We start from the raw sequence: 20,408 nt of genomic DNA, 5'->3' as shown, positions 1-20,408 counted from the left end.
GAAAAGATGGTGGATTCTGGATAAAATTCTGGACATTTCTTTTTTTATTTATTTAAGGCAATGGGATCAAATGATTTGTCCAAGGTCACAGAGCTAGGCAATTATTAAGTGTCTAAGGTTAGATTTGAACTCAGATCCTCCTGACTCCAGGGCCGGTGCTCTATCCATTGTGCCATCTAGCTGCCCCAACACTTTTTTTAAAAAAAATGATAAAAATTCTAGGACCAAGTATTTAAATAACATTTCCCTCTCCTAAAACTGAAAGTCTTGCAGAATGGTGGTGGGAAATCAACAGGAAGCTGAGACATAGTCATCATGAGTGAGCCAAAGTGTTTGCTTTCCCTGAAGTCATTATCCAGCACAGTTTCCCATTCAGGACCAGCCAGAGCTGACAAATTCTGGAAGAAAATGCAGCTACCAGTCATAAAAGCACCTTTATTTGTAGTAGCCAAGGTAGCTAGGCTAGAGCTATGACTGGTGTAAGATTAATCCCCTCCCCCCCTTTGTAATCCTCTTTCCCTCATTCACCACCAGAGCCTGTTTCATCCCTGGCTTCTCATAGCATATACTTGCAATTCCATTACCAAAGTCCTATGTCCAGAGGCTTTAGTGAGAGTCATGGTGCCTACTTCTCCCTCCCCCACTTTCCAGGCTCCATGCAGAGTGGAATTTGTCGATCTTTACTGTCATAAACCGCAGGGCCTTCCTCTTTTCTTGCTTCCGGAGCCTCTGTGCCTGATCTCCCTATCGCCTCATTATGTCACCAGCTGTTTATGTTTCTCCCAAAGTAGTTGGAACTGTTTATGTTTCTTCTCAAGGGCTGTTTGTGGGAAGAGAACTATAGGGACAGGGGGACTGGCTGAAGTTAGGGAAAATTGAATGTCTCTTTTAAGAATGTGCTAGTAAGGGAAGTTTGAGGTTGTTCACCTTAAGAATGGCAATGTGAAGATTGGAACTGGGCTAATTTGCCCTTAGGGCAGAGTTATGAGCTAAAGGAGTCACCAGATCTTACCCTTTCTGAAAAGGGAACACGCCAGGCCAGTTCACCCCAAAGCAGAATATTTATTCCCAGGAATAGAATCCACACATCCAAACCCTATCATCTGACTTAAGTGTGAGGACAAAGTTATCAACATCGAGTTTGCAGTGGGCACTGGCTGCTAGCCAGATGTCCTGAATGGAGTTGCTGGGTAATGTGTTTCTGGCTCTCTGACAAACACCACAAGTGTATTTGGGGTGCCAAAGAGAGATTTGTGGATTTATCAGAGACTCTGATACATAAAACAAAAAAAAATGCTTTCAAAAATAAAAACCCTAATGTTCTTAGTGGTCCTGTTTCTCAAATTGTGGCTATCAGCCTTGGGACAATCTCTCCTTGTCAACTGATATCTGTCTTAAACTGAGAAATCATGTCACTGCTATGTCACTGAGACTGGACAAAGAACCCATCTTCCCACTGTGATGACCCAGGACTTAGTCTTTGGAATGTGACTGAGCTTTGAAGGAGTATGGTCTGAGTACAAGAAGTCAGTTGTGCTAAGGTGGAAGAATTACAAGATGTCCTTAGAGGGTGTCAGTGCAATTTCAGAGACCAGATAATACTGGGCAAGGAAGAAGGAGGAATGAACCGACAAACACACTTTGACCAGTACCTAGTTGTTAGGGGTGGACAGGCAGGGGAGGAGCTGTTGAGGTACGTTAACTAGAAGCAAAATAGGGTTGCTCATTTTTCCTCCTCTAGTGGGTGGCTGGTAATTCCATGTTGAGGCAGGCTTCTTGGCAAGTCCTGGCAGACAGAGACATGTTAGTGGGCCCTGGTAGCTTCCTACTCTTAAGAGGCCAAGAAACCATAGACTACAGTGGGCTTATAGCTTACGGGTATATGTAGGTGCCAGGCAGAAGAATCAGACAGACTGAGGCCTACCTGTGCTTCCAACTGCCCTACCACATGCAAAGGGAGTCTGTACAAACAACTTTTACTCCCACTTTCCTAGAATTCAAAACAGAAGTGGGAATCATTGAATCCAAAATAAAGTGACTTCAGAAATGTTTGGATTCAACCTGCCCATACCTGAATCATATTCTTTTTGTTCCCTAGCTAACAGGTAGTCATCTAGCCTTTGATGATATTCCTTCAGTGAAGAAGAACCCATTACTTCCTGAGGTGGCTCTTTTCACTGCTAGATAATTATTAGGAAGGGGAAAAAAAATCAAGGGATTCTTCCAGAGTCCCCACAACAAGGCCCACTATGAGGGAAACAGAAAAGTTCTGGTGAGTCAGAGGAAAAAGCCTATTTGAGCCATTTTTGGTCTAATTACTTTTTTCTCCTGGAACCAAAATCACTTTTGATTGTTCTTTTTTGCTTCTTACCCCCAGAGTTCAGTACCCTTCACTTCTCAGCAGGAAATTGTGCAATGAGTAATCATTGAAATAAATTCTCCACATTGCCTTTTGACATCTCAAAGAATTTTATAATTCTATATCTAGGAAGTGACTGACCTCTTACTGAGCAAAATAATATTGAGTTGAACCTGGACTACAAAAGAAGAAATTGGCTGCCTCTCATTGATGCCTAGTGGATTTTAAGGAGGCAGAATGGATTTTTTTGTTTTTTGTTTTTTTTTCTAGAATATACCAAGCTTAGGGGTTCCCAGAAATTTTATCTTAGGCAAAAGCCACCTATAATAATTGCTGAAGGTCAGGACCTTCTCATATGTCTTACTTTATACTACCTTATGAATTTCCAGAAGAGGAGGCAAGGAAGGTTGACCAAGGTCAGGAGTTCCTTAATTCTTCTCCTGGACCTAGACTACATTTAAAAAAAAAACCTTCAAGAGTTTCTCCTAATTGTGGTTCATTAAAGAGACAGGCAACAGGCCCACTTCTTAAATCCCCATAACCTTTTTCTCTCTGAATTTTTCTTTCCCTCTATATCCTCCCACCCCACTCCAAGCCTGTTTGAGGTGTGTTTAGGAAAGCTATGCTAACTGGTCCTTTGGTTTGGTTATAGATATAAAGACAACTGTGGTTTACCCTGCCACAGAGAAGCACCTGAAAAAATACTTACGCCAGGACCTCCATCTGGTCCGGGAGACTGGGGATGATTACAAGAACATCACTCTACCTTATCTGGACTCACAGAGCCTCAGCATCCAGGTAATTTTGGCTGTCCCAGAAGAGATAGACACAGGAATGAATATCATAAGGTCCTATATCCAAAGCTGAACTTATTCTGCATTAACTTTGGGAGTCAGGGAAAGAGAAAGAGCAATGTAATGTAGTGAACAGAGCACTGAACTTGAGGTCAGAAAACATTTATAGCTTTGTAAACCAGGGAAAATCATTTAACTTCTCTGGGCCTCAGGTTCCTCATCTATAAAATGAAGGGGACCTCTAATATCCCTAATCTGCGAGTCAACAAGGAATGTCACAATGAGATTAAACAGAGTTGGGATCCTCGACCAAGCTGGACTTTATATCCACTTTAAGAACTTAGATATCTGGCTTGGCTCCCAAATTAACCATGTCTGTATTATGAATTCATCATAGTTGGACTTCCTTTATCCAGACTCTTTTCCCTGGGGGTAGGTCAAGCATTCTCTAGTCTCAAGGTTGAAGCTTAGGATGAAATGCTATTTTCCATCCCCCCCCCTTTCTTTATGATCCTACATTCAATTCAATAAATACTTAAGTGCCTATATAGACAGAGCCCTTTGCTAGGAGCACTGTTTTTCCCAATGACTTAGAAGGCACCTTTATCCAGTACCTAAATTTTTAGCTTGATCTAATCCTTTGAACATTTTTCAGCTTCTCTAGACCAAATGTGAATGCTATTTATCCAGGAGAACCTAACTTCTCCTTGGCCCTATCCTGTTTAATGGAGGCCAATGGACATCACAGCTCAGAATTTGACTGTGACTATTTGAAGTTAAAAATGTGATTGATTTCAACAATTCTCATCATTCTCATCAAATTCATCTTTCACAAACTCTTCATTTCCAAGTTTTTTTTTAAAGCATTTTACACTTTGTAAGCATTATATTTACCCATAGAAAGTGGAAGCAACTCTATTGGAGAGGTAATTTAGCTCCAGTTAAGCCCTTTGCCCACTAAAATAAGCTGTCCCTTTTTAAAGATCTCCCTGTGCCACCTTGTTGCTCATTGAAAGAGACAGGGACTAAATTCAGTCTCCTGCCTGTGGTTAACAGAAGGTCCTAGAATCAAGGGAGGGAGACAGTGGGAAGAAGCACTGAGACCTTCTTGATGACAAGGACTTCAATCTTCTCTTTGTTTCTTAGACCAAAACTTTTTCAGGCATTGATCTTTTTTTTTTGGTAGGGAAGCTAATTGAGTCAGCTCAGAGACAGAGCACTCCCTGGAAGTGGAACCAGGCTCCTCCCCGCAAGTGTCCTTTCTTTGTGGTGAGCAGATGCCAAAAGAATGTGCCACATCTGCTTCAAGGCCTGGCCTTCAACACTCTCCATCTCTGAATGTAGAGCATGAGACACATGTTCTTTCTAAAGCGCCCTCCAAGTAGAGCCTGTTTTTAAAAATCCATAATGTGGAAATACCTCAGCATTGCTCCAACTATGGCTTCTTATTTCCCTGTTGTGAGTTTGAGCTGGCCCTCCTTAACCTTTTGTTGAGGTTGTTTCCAGACTCTGATGGAGAGAGAACTCTTCCAGAGGAGTGTGTGATTTTCTTCATATGCCTGCCTGGTTCAGCAGGTCCAAGGTCTGCCAGCTGCTTCTCCCCCGCCCCTTCCACTGGTCCTTGGGAATCATTCACAGCTTGGTGGCAGAGGCAGATTGCAATGTGATCTCAATTACTCTTCTCTCTGGTTTCCCAGCTCCCTCTCTCTGGGCTGGGTTGGTGCCAGGGCGTATGAAAAAGGCATTAACCATCATGAGAAGTAGGGAAGGGGAGAGAAAAGGTATTTGAGCCAGGCACTTTCCCTGGGACTCCCAGACTACTCTGGAAGGTTTGTTTGAGCTACCGAGATGGGAATGTTGGTTTTTGCTGAGCCTGCTGCACCTAGCTGCAGGGGACCTGAAGGTTCTGTCTGTTCTCACCATCACATGTGGCCCTGCTGCTACCTCCAGTGGGGTTACTCATGTTCTCATATAGAGTCTATTGTGTGACTTTGGGCTCTGTTCCTTATTAAATCCCTGAAATGGTAACTGACCAGCATGGCCGTTGAGGCAGATACAAGAATCAAATTTGGGGAGTGAGTCCCCCACACCCATACATGCCCATAGCAGGAGAAATGAAGACAGATGCCCAAGGATATCCCAGAGTGGACTCAGAAATCAATGCAAATCAATGCATTGTAACAAAAGTTACAATGACTCTCACCCTTTCTTCTTTGGGATGAACATAGGCCTCATCCTAGTCATCCTCCCTTGTTTTCTCCTCTCCTAACCAACATACCCTTTTCAGCATGTGAGGACATCATGCCATCTATGCAGATTAAACACCAAGGTTACTATAGTATATTTTGTAGACAGTCTGTCTCCTTCTGGTACCTAGCTTCCCTTTATCTCATAGCAGAAGCTTCCATGGTTTGGTATTTTTTTTTTTTAAGGCTTCTTTCTCTTCCCTTTTCATTAAACCTGAAACCCAGATTACCATTATGGGTCCCGAGAGGATTGTCACATTCTCTGTTAAGAAAATGTTGGAGAGAGAGAGTGAAAGGACCATCCTCCCAGCTTCTCTAAGGCACTGCCTTACCCTAGGCCCTGAGCCATTCATTGCCAGTCCAACCTTGATCACACAAGCTCACTAGCCAGTTGTACCCCTTTATACTCTATCTCCTTCACTGGATTTTTGTTTCCTTTGTATAAAATGGGTTCAGGATCAGCTGCTGCTGTGGAAGAAGTCTGGTTTTTCAGCAAGGATGTGGGTGTTCTGATTGCCTGCTTATCTTTAGAAGTCCTGTCAGGCGGTAGAGAGCTCCAGATTAGGCAGGCTTTCTGCCATCCCCAGTGGTCCAGTCGTTGTAGTAGCCGAACACTAACTACTCTGCTAGCTGTGCATGAGGACCCCACTGCAGACTTCCTTGATGTTTCTTCATTTACTAGTCTTGCCTCCTTTCCCTTTCAGACTGGAAGGCAGACATTTGCTTTGGCAGTACCAAGTCCATGGTCTTCAGCCTGAAATAGAATAGAAAAAAAGCACTTAATTGAGCCTGAAACATCTGAAGTCCTATTTGAGCTGGGACTGACCCTAGTGTTAATGCTGATGATGAGTCTATATCTCTCTTAGAGGGAGAAAACTCTTTCCCAACCTCTGAACTGAACTTCATCTTGAAGAAGCCTATAGTTAAATTTTTGGAGCTTAGCTGCTTTTTGAAGATATAGTTTATATACCATCTCTCTGACTTTCTCTTCGTGTGTGTGTGTGTGTGTGTGTGTGTGTGTGTGTGTGTATATATACATATATATATATATATATGTATGTATGTATGTATATATTTTGGAGGGGGTGGGACAATGGAGTTAAGAGACTTGCCCAAAATCACATGACTAATAAGTATCAAGTATCTGGATTTGGACTCTAGACTCAGGACCAGTGCTTGATCTACTACACCACCTAGCTACCCCCTCTTTATTTCTTGTTCTTTCCTCTGTCTCTCATCTTTCTGCTCTCTCTACTTCTCTTTCCCTCTGTCTCTTTGTCCCCCTCTCCTACACCTTCTTCTGAAGGAGCAGAGAATTTGCCCATTAGAAAATGGTCCATCCTCTTGTAGAAAAAAGATAAAGTTCTTTGGGAAATATTGTTGTCTCCATGCTGATAGGACATTACTGTACTGTTAGTGGAACTGTGAACTGGTCCAACAATTCTGGAAAGCAACTTGAGACTTCCTTTTTTTTGTATTTTTTTTCCCCAATTACATGTAAAGTTAGTTTTCATCATTTTTTTTGTAAGATTTTGAGTCCCACATTTTTCTCCCTTCCTTCCTTCCCTTCCCCTTCCCTAAGACAGAAAGTGATCTGATATAGGGTTTTTTTTGTTTTTGTTTTTGTTTTTGTTTTTGTTTTTGCAAGGCAATGGGGTTAAGTGGCTTGCCCAAGGCCACAAAGCTAGGTAATTATTATGTGTCTGAGGCTGGATTTGAACTCAGGTATTCCTGACTCCAGGGCCCGGTGCTCTATCCACTGCACCACCTAACCACACTGATATAGGTTATTCTTATCCGATTATGTTATCATTTTTTCATATTAGTCAAGTTGTGAAAGAAGAATCAGAACAAAAGGGAAAAAAATGAGAAAAAAACAAAAACTGAAAATAGTAAAATTGGTCTGCATTCAAATTTGTTCTTTCTCTGACTGTGGATAGCATTTTCTATCACAAGTCTTTTGACTTGTTTTTGACCATTATATTGTTGCGAAGAGCTAAATCTATTGTAGTTGATCATCATTTAGTGTTGCTGTGGAACTTGATTTCTAGATGGGATGAGGGGGAAAAGGGAGAAAGAGAAGTAGATTTTTGTTGTTTAAAAACTATAAAAACTTAATTGAAAGAATTAGCTGAGGTGAAGAATCATGGCCCCAGAGAGGTTTTATTCTTTTTGTTGTTGTTTTTAAACAAACCTATATGCATGCTGTTGTCATTAATAAAATTAATTCTTTAAAAACCCAAGTGTAGTTCTTTTTCTTTCTTCTCTTTCTAGTGGGTATATAATATTCTGGAGAAGAAGGCTGAAGCTGACCGGATTGTATTTGAGAACCCAGATCCTTCAGATGGCTTTGTTCTCATTCCTGACCTCAAGTGGAATCAAAAACAAGTAAGATGATTTTTTTTCCTGAGACTTGCATGCTTTCCATGTCTTGCAGTGATTTGTTGCTTAACTTCAAGCTTCTGGCAATCCCTAGCCCTTGCTTCCTTTCTTTAACTCCTTCAAACAGGTTAAAATTACCAAAATGTATCACTGAGCTTTCAAAATCAGGAAGAAAAGTCGGCAGAGGAGCACATACCTATCATACCTCAACTTGTGGGTGAGAAGAGTTGGCCAAAGGTCTGTTCTGCCTCTCCTCCCACCCAGGAAGCCAGTGCTTAAGGAAAAAGTACAGTGATGGCATCCCTTAAAGAGAGTGGCCATGTGAAAGATTCCTTAACAGCCTTGTAGTTCCCACCCAGAGGTGCCCCATCCTCAGTTGCAGAAGGGCCTCTATCTATATTCTGCATCAGTTAAGCTTTTGTTTGCATTGACAGCTACTCCCTCAGACTTTAACCCCCATTGTCAAAGTGCTTGTATTTCATTTGGTTTCCAGTGAATTGGGGATGAACTGCAGCTCACTTTCTTAGGGATCAGGCACCCCAAGAAAAGCCTCAGTCAACAAAAGTGTGGCTCAGCTTCATTTAGCAGCCTAGTCTTTTTCTTTCTGTGTAGGAAGCCCTTTTGTTGCCTATTGGCTCTTTCTTATTTCATCTCTAATCAGATCTCTCTAATCTGATCTTTAAGTAAATCTCAGTGCTCCTACCTTCTAAGTGTTAAATTTAAGAATATTACTTCAGTTATTCTCCTATCCCACATACAGTATTTGCTCTCCTCTGAAGGATGTCTCTCTTGGCTCAGGTCATTATTATATTTATATTGATAAGTATCTGTTTCTGTGAGTTAATCAGATCTCCAGTGATAGTAAAAATGGACATTGACTTCTTGTATCCAGGAGTAGATTGAGATCTATACAGGATCATTAGGAGGAACAGCAAAATAATAGTTTGACAGTATCAGGATAGAGGGCTCAGCAAACTGGGGAAATGAGAAAAAGGTAAGTCTCAAGTTGGAAATGGGTGATTCTTTCCCTCCCTGTCCCTTTAAGTATTTTGAATTCTTTTTAATAGTTCTCTGTTGGTCTAAGCCTGTGGCCCTGATATCAGGACCTTGTCATGGGGCCTAGACTTTACTTCATCCTGTTCCTTCCCTTTTACTTTTTTAGCTTCTGTGTCCTTTCAGACTTTCTGATTCTAAATTGAGCTGACCTGTGGAGTGTTTCAGTCACACAGTCAACCTCTATACATTCTTCCATCACTTCAAGAGTACAGTTAAGGATCATAGTTATCTAGTAAATGATAAACCCAAGGATACAAACTTTTGGAACAAAAACTCATTTTTTAACAAAAACTACTGGGAAAACTTGGAAACAGTATGTCAGAAACTAGGTGTAGACCAACATCTCACACAGTAGACCAAGGTAGGGTCAAAACTGGTACATGATTTACACATAGAGGGTGGTAGCACAAGAAAATTAGAAGAGCATGGTATAGTTTGTCAGATCTTTGGATTGGGGAAGAATTTAGATCCAAAAAAAATAAAGAAAACATTACAAAATATTAAATAGACAACTTTGTATAAAATTAAAAAGTATACAAACATAACCAAAGCAACCAAAATTAAAAGGAAAGGAGAAAACTGGGAAAAAATTTTTTACAACAAATATCTCTGATAAAAGGCCTCATTTCTCAAATATATAGAAGACTGAGTCAAATTTATAAACGTATAACTCACTCCCTAATTGATAAATGATCAAAAGATATGATATGAACAGGCAGTTTTAGATGAAAAAATCAAAGCTATCTATAGTCATATAAAAATATGCTCTAAATAACTATTGATTTTAAAATAAAATTAAAAATTCTCAGGGGTACTACCTTCCACCTATCAGATTAGCTAATATGACAAAAAAAGGAAAATAATAAATGTTGGAGGGAATGTGGGAAAATTTGGGATACTTATAATTGTTGATGGAACTATGTGAACTGATCCAGCTATTCTGAAAAGCAATTCAAAACTGTGCTCAAAGAGTAATAAATATGTGCATAGTTCCTTGATCCAACTGTGTCACTGTTCAGTCTAGACATAAAAAGCAAAAAAGGGAAAGGATCTATTCATTTTTTTAAAAGTTTTTAATAATAAATTTATATATTTATTTTTAAATTATATGTAAAGATAATTTTCAACATTCATTTTCATAAAATTTTCTCCCTCCTTCCCTTCCTTTCCCCTTACCTAAGACAGCAAGTGATCTTATATAGGTTAAACATGTTCAGTCATGTTACATATATTTCCATTATTAGTCACACTGTGAAAAAACATTCAGAACTAAAGAAGAAAACCAGATGAAGAATAAAACAAAAACAAATTTTACAAAATGAAAATAGTATGCTTTGATCTGCATTCAGATTCCATAATTGTTTTTCTGGATGTGGATGGCATTTTGCATCACAATTCTTTAAGAATTGTCTTTAATTACCGAGAAGAGCTAAGTCTGTTGATCACACAATGTTGCTGTTAAGTGTATAATATTCTGGTTCTGCTCACTTCACTCAGCATCAGTTATAGCAACTCTTTTTATGATGGCTAAGAATTGGAAATCAAAGGAATGCCTATCAATTGGGGAAATGGCTAAGCAAGTTGTGGCTTATAATTATGATGGAGTAATTACTATGTTATTAGAAATGACAAGAAAAATGGTTTCAGAAAACCCTGGAAGTCCCACATAAATTAATGCAAAATGAAGTGAGCAGAACTAAGAAAATATTGTATCTAGTAACAGCAATATTATACAGTAAAGAACTATGAATAACTTAAGCTAATCTTTTTGATAACAGTGATCCAAGATAATCCCAAAGGATTCATGATGAAGCATACTATCTGCTATACTATAGCTCTCAGCTAGGTCCATGGCAGGGGGGCGGTTTTTAGACCTCTTGGCCCAGGGATCACCAGGGACAGCTGGAAGGGGTGGTGAGAAAACTCTGCTGCTCCATAGTGGAGCACTAGCCTGAGAGCAGTCCAGTGGTGAGAACCTGCAGTGGGAATCAGTGAAGCCACCCAGTGCATCCAGAGCTCTCATACTATACATACTATATGAGAACTGATACTGTTTGAATACAAACTGAAACATGCTATCTTTCTTCCTTCCTTCTTTATTTTTTCTTTTCTTTCTAGTTTTCTTAAACAAAATGACTAATAGAAATGTTTTACATGATTGCACATATGCACTCCATATCAGATTGTTCACCCTCTCAGGGAGGGGAGAGTGGAGGGAGGGAGGAAAGGATAGAATTTGGAACTCAAAACTTTAAAAAAAACACAAATGGGGGGGGTGGAGCCAAGAGGGTGGCATGAAGGCAGGAATTCCCAGAAACTTATTCCTCAAAAAAACTCCAAAAGCCATCAAATTATGACTCTAGACAAAAATTTAGAGGGACAGAACCCAAGAAAGGCTGAGTGATACACTTTCCCAGTCCAAGACAACTTAGAAATTCTTCAAGAAAGTGTCTGTTTCACTGGGACTGGGGGTTGGAAAGAACCGTAGCACAGCTACAGTGCATCCAGGCCAGGCACCTGGGTCCCTGGGGGTGCCTGGGTCCATGGCAGGGGGGCAGTTTCTAGACCTCTTGGCCCAGGGATCACCAGGGACAGCTGGAAGGGCTGGTGAGAGAACTCTGCTGTTCCAGAGTGGAGCACTAGCCTCAGAGCAGTCCTGTGGTGAGAACCTGCAGTGGAAATCAGTGAAGCCACCTAGTGCGTCCAGAGCTCTCAGCCCACAGAGGGTAAGGGGCTCGGGGGATACTGCAGAGGTCTCTGTGCTCCCCTTGGGGCAGGACTGAGCTGTTTGCTCACTCTCAGATTCTGGTTGCAGTCTGGGCCCCCATACCACCATAGCTGAGCAGGGACCCTCCTCACAACTCCAGGGCATAGGGGAGGGCCTGTGGTCATCCACATATCAGAGCACAGGCAAGAGAGCAGTTGGAGCCTCTCCTATGCCCTTGGAGGAATTAAGGTCCTTGTGGCCTGTTCCAAAAACCCCCCAAAGCCTTGGAAGTTCAGTAAATCAGTCACAGGCTGAGGATATGAGTGAACAACAGAAAAAAGAAGAATCTGACCATAGAAAATTACTTTGATCCCTTGGGGGACCAAAATACATACTCAGAAGATGCCAAAGGTGAAGCTTTGGTATCCAAAACATCCAAGAGAAATAGAAAATAGACTCAGGCTATAAATGAACTCAAAAAAGTCTTTGAAAAGCAATTAAAGGAGGTAGAGGAAAAAATGGGACAAGAAAGAAGAGCAATGCAGATAAATCATGAAATCCAAGCAGCTTGGTGAAAGATATACAAAAAAAAGCCTGAAAAAAATAAGTTAAAAACCAGTTTAGGCCAAATGGAAAAAAAGCAATCCAAAAGGCAAATGAAAAGAATGCCTTAAAAAAGCAGAATTAGCCAGCTGGAAAAAGGAGATAGAAAAGTTCTCTGAAGAAAATATCAAATGCAGAATGAAACTAAAGGAAGCTGATGACATTGTGAGAAATCAGGAAGAAATAAAACTATACCCCCAAAAAACCCCAAATTAGAAGAAAATGTGAAATATCTCATTGGAAAAACAACTTACCTTGAAAACAGATCCAGAAGAGATAATTTAAAAATTATTGGGCTACCTGAAAATCCTGACCAGGAAAAGAGCCTAGACTTCATTTTTCAAGAAATAATACAGCAAAATTGTCCTAAGATGGGGGCAGCTAGGTGGCACAGTGGATAAAGCACTGGCTCTGGAGTCAGGAGTACCTGGGTTCAAATCCAGTCTCAGACACTTAATAATGACCTAGCTGTGTGGCCTTGGGCAAGCCATTTAACCCCACTGCCTAGCAAAAACTTAAAAAAAAACCAACAAAAAAATTGTCCTAAGATCCTAGAAACAGAGGGTAAGATAGAAATTGAGGGAATCTACCAATCACCTCCTGAGATTCCAAAAGAAAAATTTCCAGGAATTTTATAGCCAAATTCCAAAACTCCTAAGTCAAAGAGAAAATATTAAAAGCTGCCAGAAACAGCCAATTCAACTACTGTGGCTCTATACAGGATTACACAAGATCTGGCAGTATCCACATTAAGGGCTCATAGAGCCTGAAAGATGATATTCTGGAAGGCAAAAGATCTTGGTTTACAACCGAGAATCAACTACCCAGCAAAACTGAACATCTTATTTCAGGGGAAAAGGTGGACTTTCAATGAAACAGAGGACTTTCAAACTTTTCTATGGAAACAACCAGAGCTGAACAGAAAGTTTTATCTACAAGTATAGGACTCAGGTGAAGCATAGAGGGGATGGATGAGAAGGACCAGTTATGAAGAGGTTAATGATGTTGAACTGTTTGTATTCCTGCATGGGAAGAAGATACTGATATCTCATATGAACTTTCTCATTTATAAAAGCAGTTAGAAGGAGCACATATAGACAAGGCACAGGAAGGAGTGGAATATAATGGTATAATATAGTAAAAAGATGGCATCAATGAGTGATAGGAAGTACTGGGAGCAAGTGAAAGGAGAGGAAGAAGGGGCTAAGATATTTCACGTAAGAGTCAAGAAAAGCTTTTACAATGGAGTGGAACAGGAAAGATGAGAGGGAATGAATGAGCCTTCATTCTCATCAGAAATGGCTCAGAGGAAAAAAATACACACTTTAATCTAGAGAAAATGAGATGAAAGGAATGGGATAAGGGGAAGGAGGGAAGATCATGGGAGAGGGTACTCAGATACAACACACTTCTGAACAGGGATAGGATGAAAGGAGAGAGAGAGAGAGAGAGAGAGAGAGAGAGAGAGAGAGAGAGAGAGAGAGAGAGAGAGAGAGAGAGAGAATAGAATAAATGAGAATGGGGAAGAATAGAGTGGAGGGAAATACAGCTAGTGATTGCAACTGTGGGAAAAATATTGAAGCAGCTTCTTTGGTGGACTTACGATAAAGAAAGCAACTCATTCCAGAGACAGAGCCGTTGGAATCTGAACACAGACTGAAGTACACTTTTTTCTTTCCTTTCTCACTATTCTTGAGGTTTCTCATTTTTCTGGCGGGAGGGGGGGGGTTATGTTTACTCTCACAAGATTATAATAAAATAAACCAAAAAAAAGAAAAAAGAAAAAAATGTTAAAAAATATTTTAACATGTAATTGAGGAAAAAATAATATATTTATATATCTATAGATATATGGAGAAAGAGAGAGAGAATAATCAAGGACAGGTTAGAGAAAATGGGGTTCTTAGAATTTAAAATCAGAAAGAGAAAGCCAAGAATATGATGGCTTCCCTTGTTTCTGATAAGGGTTGTAGGGGGATCATGCATCCCCTAGGCAATTGTGGTTTGGGGGTGGGGGGTGGATTTGAAGGGAGTTTCCAGAAACTGAAATCTTGAGTAATTCATTAGAAGCAGGTAAGATCAAAGAAAATGACCCCCTCTCAGTTGAGAGATGATGAGAACACCTGCCTGCCCTCTATGGTTAAGAGTATTTTCCTTGCCTTTACCTTGTCTTGTAGGAGTTAATTGGGCTAGTATGGAGAAAAGAACTGCCAGCAGACAACCCTGAGTTGGCTCTGTTTTGGAACTGTTTTGGGAGGAACTGGAGGATGAAGCTGCTGAGCCAGGAACACCTGTGCCAGCAATGAGAAATACCCCCAGGGCCAACTCAGCTTAGCTCAGGAATCAGCTTCTATAAAACTCCTGACTTTCCCCCAAGCATTCTCCATGCAGCCATGTACCCAGGAGGTCCAGGATTCAAGGTCAATTCACAAAGTGGTGGATGGCTGATGGAGATGGGAGAGATTTCAGTATCATTTAACCTTTGAAACTTCACCATCTCATGAAATGTAGTGGATTGAAATCTGAGCAAAAGGAACAAAAAGTTGACAGCAAATAAATATAAGGGCAGCTAGGTGGTGCAGTGGATCTTGAGCTCTGAAATTTCAAAGGTCTAGTGATGCTGAAATTTCTCCCATCCTGGAGGAATGATTCCTCTGCTTCTTTGGGCAGTCTCCTATATAACAGAGAACTTTTTGTTATTTCATCTGACTCTTATTTACCAATGAGGCCAGAAGCAGTATTTTAGGTTGGGATTAGAAGAGCTGGCTTAAATGAAATGCTTTTATTAATAGTGATACAAGTGATTGTCACCTATAATTTTAGATCTATTTTTAGCAGCTTAATATTATCATCCAGTTCAAGCTCGACTCAGTTTGGAGAATGATGCCCCAAGCTTCAGGTCCTTCTTCCTGTTATTTTCTGAGTCCTGTCCCAGGACCCAACCTTGGGCATTCCTCTCCATGCCTAAGCCATGGCTAGTCCCACAAATGCTCCTTCCCTCTGTGATCCTTTGGTTACTGGATACTGTTGACTCTCTAGCAACTGGCTTGTATTCATTTTGTAAATCTTCAACATGTCAGCCACCTTTGTGTGCTGGGGAAAATAATGATGACCTTCATTCAGTTTATTTTTCTTAGGCTGGGGGTCTACAATATTTTGACTTTTAATCTGACTGTAGGGCAAGAGGTTGTGGAAGAGTGACTTTAAATTTTTCTATGAGGGTGGCTGTACCAAAAATGGATTTTCCATTGCCCCAAAGGGAGTGAATCTGATTGTTTGAGAAGGCACTTCCTTGGAGGGAGTCAGATGATCAGTTAAAGCAAACCTGAATAAGTGACTTCTGTTTTTTCTTTCTGTTTAGGCATAAACAAATATTTGCCTGCCTTGTGAAAGACACTGTGTTAGGCTGTGGTATTACAAAGATGAAAATCAATACAATCCCTTCCTTAGAACCTACTAAGGACAGGGTGAAGAGAATAGGGTTCTTAGAACCAAGAATCAGAAGCAGAGCAGTACCAGGGACATGATCTCTTCCTTTGTTTCTGGTAGAGGTGGCAGGGACAGTGAAGGGGAGGGGCATCCCATTGGGAAAGTGGCTTTTTGTCCATACATCTCTGTTAAGCTTATTCTGCCCCACAGAAAGAACTTGGTTATGCTAACTTCTTAAGACAGTCTGCCACCATCTGAGCTGCCATTTAAATGTCTCTGATCAACATCTGACAACTTTCCAATCTCCTTGGAGATCTGTAGAAGCCATCCATTAGGTTGGTATATCAGAGAGAAGCCTGGTTTCCATAGAATTAGTCTTTACCACCAACACTACCTGATTCAGCCTCCAAACTGACAGGTAATATATCAGGATCCATGTTCCATTCCCAGCCAATGGAGCCAAGAGCTGTAATTCGGTGTGTGTCATATTTAGCAAGTGTCAGCATTCATCCAAAATAAATGCCATTATTATTTGGGAGCACTGTGGCAGTCAATAAATAGAAGAGCTAAAAAAACAACACACCCACACAAGTCAAGAATATCCAGTTCCTTCCAAGTTTGAAACTTAATTTTCTCTTCTAGCTACTCCTTGATCCCTTAATTGGGCAAAGTAGTCAACTTGGTTCTCTGATCATAACCTAGGTAGGCTGAGACTAGGGGTGGAGTTGGAGCAAGGAGCAGTGTGGATTCATTCAGCAGTTCCAGCACAGTGGGTTGGATTATTACTTTCAGGTCTGAGGAGAGGGGTCATATCACTTAGCCTTCCAAGCTACAGACAGAGAAAGGAAGCATGACAGAGACTACTGCTCATTTGTCTCTCCAGGCAATCCAGGAAAAAACTTCATTTTTGTATTCTTGGATCTGGGACCCCAAGGATTGGATGATTCTTTTTCACCTGAATTTTTGCAGTGAGGAATTGGAATCAGTCAGGGTCGTTTGGTGCTTTCCCCCAGGACAGAAATGTCTGAAGCTGGGAGCTTTTAGTTTTTCTCCCACAATTGGCCCAGCACCTTGTTGATTGAGGACCCCTCATTCCCAACTAATTTATGATATGGGATGGTCCATAGCTCTGATCTTGGGTAAGTTAGTGACGATAGATTTTTCTTGATTGGAAGTGGAAAACAGTTTGATCTATGGTATAGGATAAGATCCTCTGATTTTTTGGCTGTTTGAATTGATGTGGACACAAAATTTCAAACCTTATTCGTAAAAGGGAATCAGGACAGCCCAGAGACCTGTTAGGGGTGGTAAAGAAAAATAAGAATGAATAACCTAACTTCTGTATAGCATTTTAAAATTAAAATCATTAAATCCTCCTAACCACCTTGAGGTGGGTGCTGTTATTCTTCGTAGGAAACAGAGAAAGAGATTGAGTGACTTGATCATAGCCACACACTAGAAAATGTCTGAACAAAATTCAGACTTAGGTCTTCCTGACTCCAAGCCCAGTACTCAAGTGTTGACTGCACCATATAGTTTATAAGTTAGTTTACTTACTAGTGGTATTTACAGTAAATATATGCAGTTAACACAGATGCTGACATACCGCTATACTCCACAGAAAAACCAAAAGGCCTTTAATCTTCTTTCTTAAACTGAAAGCTTCAGAAAATTTATGTTTATTGTTACCTCCTATTCAAAATGCAGACACTTGTATGTTCTTGTTTTACTAGGATAAAACCCCTGGTATGTTGTCTGGAAAGCAGTCTACCTTTAGCTCAAGGCCAAGTTGTATCCAGGTCTCCTGCATTAAGCAAGGGAGCCTTCAAGTCAGTTCCCGTGTCCCTGGCTCCAGCCTGATCACTACTTTTTCTGCCTCTTTGTAGTTGGATGACCTCTACCTGATTGCCATCTGCCATCGCCGGGGGATCAAGTCCATACGAGAACTCACTGGAGAACATTTACCCTTACTCAGAAACATCTTGCAAGAGGGGCAGGTGAGCTACCACAAAAGGGGGGGCAGGTTAGCTACCAATAGAAGCCAGACTAGGGCCTGGCTCCTTCCTGGGAAAGAATAGCATCAGGAATTTATTGGACTCTTCATCCTCTTCGTTAGACCACTCCTCTTCCCTTCCCAGGTGTTTCCCCAGGAGCCCACCATAGGATAATCCTCCCCCCCTTAGATAAACTTAACTGGCATAAACGACCCTCTACATAGCTTGACCCCAACTCTCTAAACATATTTTCTGCTGCTGTGTATTTTGGGCCTTCTGTACCAGCAGGACTGGTCTCTTCACTGCCTCATCATTTCCACCTACTTATGTTGTTTTCTCCATCTGGCATGTTGATCTCTGCTTCCCAGCTCTTATCCAGATTTTTCAGGCACCTCTCCCTCCCCCTTGGGAGACAGTTAGGATTAAGTGATTTGCCCAGGGTCACACAAGCTAGTAAAGGTCAGAGGACAGATTTTGAACTTGGGTCCTCCTGACTTCAGGGCTGGTACTGCCTCACCTAACTACCCCTCCAGTTCAGATTCTAATAGTTATTCAAGGGCCAGTTTACCTCCTTTTCTGCTAAACTGGTCAGATCCACTCTATTCCACATGGCTCAAACTCTTGCATTAGGTCTTATCTCTATCTTTTGGGAAGACTGTTTCATACAGAACCTGGTCTTGCTCTCTGTAGCCAGATGCTCTGAACATGTTTTGGGTTTTTTTGGCTTTAGTGCCAGCTCTCTCTCACCCTCTTATCTTTTCTATTCATCCTGACTTCCTCTAAAATTTACCATGTTAAGAAAGCTAAGTCTCTTCCAGTTCTTGGCATGGGAGACTGGAAGACAGAGTTGGAGACAAAGAGGTAGGAGAAGTTTGATAGGAAAGTACCACAGGTAAAATTACTGTTGATTTGGACGTGGCTTGAGTACATTAGCCCTAAACTCTAGAACCTCTCAAGTCCAGATTAAAAATCTGAAGGGCAGTTGAACATGTAACTAGCAGATTTTCCAGGAGACACCAAGTATTTGTTATTTCTCTTTCTCCTTACTCCATGGAAAGCAATGTGTCCAAACTTGGGGACTTAATGAAAACCCATCTCAGTACCAGAGTCTCATCCAGAGTGAAAGTAAAGGCCTTTTTGTGTTCCAAAGGAGCCAAGTTGAGAGTTACCTGAGACTAACCCTCAGGCTGCTCCAGCACCCCACAGTCACCCCTCCACCCACCCTCTCCTGATTAAGCTTTTCTAATTCCTAGCCTAGCCCTGACCTTGTTTTCTTCAAGTTCACAGTCTAAATTGGGGTGTACAGATTCCTTCTGTCTACTCCTTTCCTGGAAACAGTGGAAGGAAAATATCTGGAGATAATCAGAGAAAAGGGCAGGATGTCAGTCTCAGTAATCTTCAGGAACCAAGAGGCTTTGTCTTTAAATCCTGGGGTTTTCCATGTTCTGAACAGGACCTTTTCCTGAAAGGAAAATAGACCTGGGGAAGAGGATATGTCTTGGATAACAAATTGAGAGAGAATGACTGAGTCTGGTCTCTTGGCCTAGGCCTCTGATCCTAGGGAGTGTTTTGGAAAAGGGATTTGTTTGGACTCAAAAATTTTGTCTTTGGGACTCCTTTCTTTTCTCAGGAAGCCATCCAGCAGCGCTACCAAGTGAAGGAGGACCGTCTTCGAGTTTACCTGCACTACCAGCCCTCTTATTACCACCTGCATGTGCACTTCACTGCCTTGGGTTTTGAGGCACCTGGCTCAGGTGTGGAGCGGGCACATCTGTTGGCTGATGTGATTGAGAATCTAGAATGTGACCCACACTATTATCAGCGGCGTACCCTTACTTTTGCCCTGAAGGCTGATGAGCCTCTGCTTAAGCTATTCCAGGAGGCCAAGAAGAGCTGAGATGTCCAACCAGTGGAGCTCTCATGTGGGAAGATGCTTTTATTGTTGTTGGGTTTTTAAAACATCTTTTTGTACTCATTTGTTCTCTGTAACGGTTAATAAAATATCTGATTCACTAGGCCCAGAGTGACTTGAGTGACTTGGGGATTGGGAGAATAAGGAGGTTGGGGGATATGAGCAGGATTCTCTTCAGCTAGATGGGTGTATCCTTGTTGAAGCTCATGATGAAGGTCTGGGAAGAAGCTTGGATCTAAATCAAGCCTGGGGTCCCTATTTATCCTAGGTCCCTGGTTACTGTACTTAACTTTGTTCTGACCTTTTATTCCAAGCAACTCTCCCACCCTTTGGGGTATAGAGATTCCTTAGAACTAGCTAGAAAACCTTTCTCTAAACAGCCCACTGAGTCATCTGAAAGCTCCTCCTCACCTCTTTTTCTCCAGTGTTTGGTTTATCCACTGCCCTTTCCTGCTCTCTTGGCAAGATGTAGGAGTTAGGGAGTGGAGGTAGGGAGGAAACTTAAATAAAAATCATATGACGAAATTCATGTAAGTGTCTATTGTTTGGTCAGCAAGTCACCCTATGGCATAGAATACAATGAGAGCAAGGTCAGCAAATATATTCTATGTATATAAACATACATAGAGAAGTGTATATGTATGTATATATATATATACATATATATATATACACATAGCAACATAACTATAATATATCAAGATAATCACTTATAAATTAAGTTTAGAAGCTTTGAGAGGACTCAAGGTGAAGGAATTATTGGTGTATTTTGTTTTGTTTAATAAAGGAGATATTTTTCATTTATAGAATCTGAATTTTAGAACTGAAAACAAGCTTGCAATTGCCTATGCCAAGTCCCTCCTTTTCAGTGAGTACATTTCTTTAGGTCTGTCTTGATTGCTTACATTTCACCAAGACTGAAGCCC

General features: G+C 41.0%; 1 protein-coding gene across 1 annotated transcript in view; it reads left to right on the top strand.

The window, feature by feature from the left end:
* The window catches only part of DCPS (decapping enzyme, scavenger), a 50,481-nt gene extending 30,828 nt beyond the window's left edge, over nt 1-19,653 (top strand). The window contains exons 3-6 of the mRNA XM_074216370.1: nt 3,012-3,157; nt 7,674-7,787; nt 17,463-17,573; nt 19,201-19,653. Of these exons, the coding sequence (XP_074072471.1) occupies nt 3,012-3,157; nt 7,674-7,787; nt 17,463-17,573; nt 19,201-19,467 (638 nt within the window). The 3' untranslated portion in view covers nt 19,468-19,653. The remainder of the gene's footprint in view (nt 1-3,011; nt 3,158-7,673; nt 7,788-17,462; nt 17,574-19,200) is intronic.
* Nucleotides 19,654-20,408: the final 755 nt, after the last annotated feature.

The sequence above is a fragment of the Macrotis lagotis genome, chromosome 1 (genome assembly GCF_037893015.1).
Source record: "Macrotis lagotis isolate mMagLag1 chromosome 1, bilby.v1.9.chrom.fasta, whole genome shotgun sequence".
In the NCBI taxonomy this organism is placed as follows: domain Eukaryota; kingdom Metazoa; phylum Chordata; class Mammalia; order Peramelemorphia; family Peramelidae; genus Macrotis; species Macrotis lagotis.
This window is presented reverse-complemented; position numbering and strand designations above follow the sequence as displayed.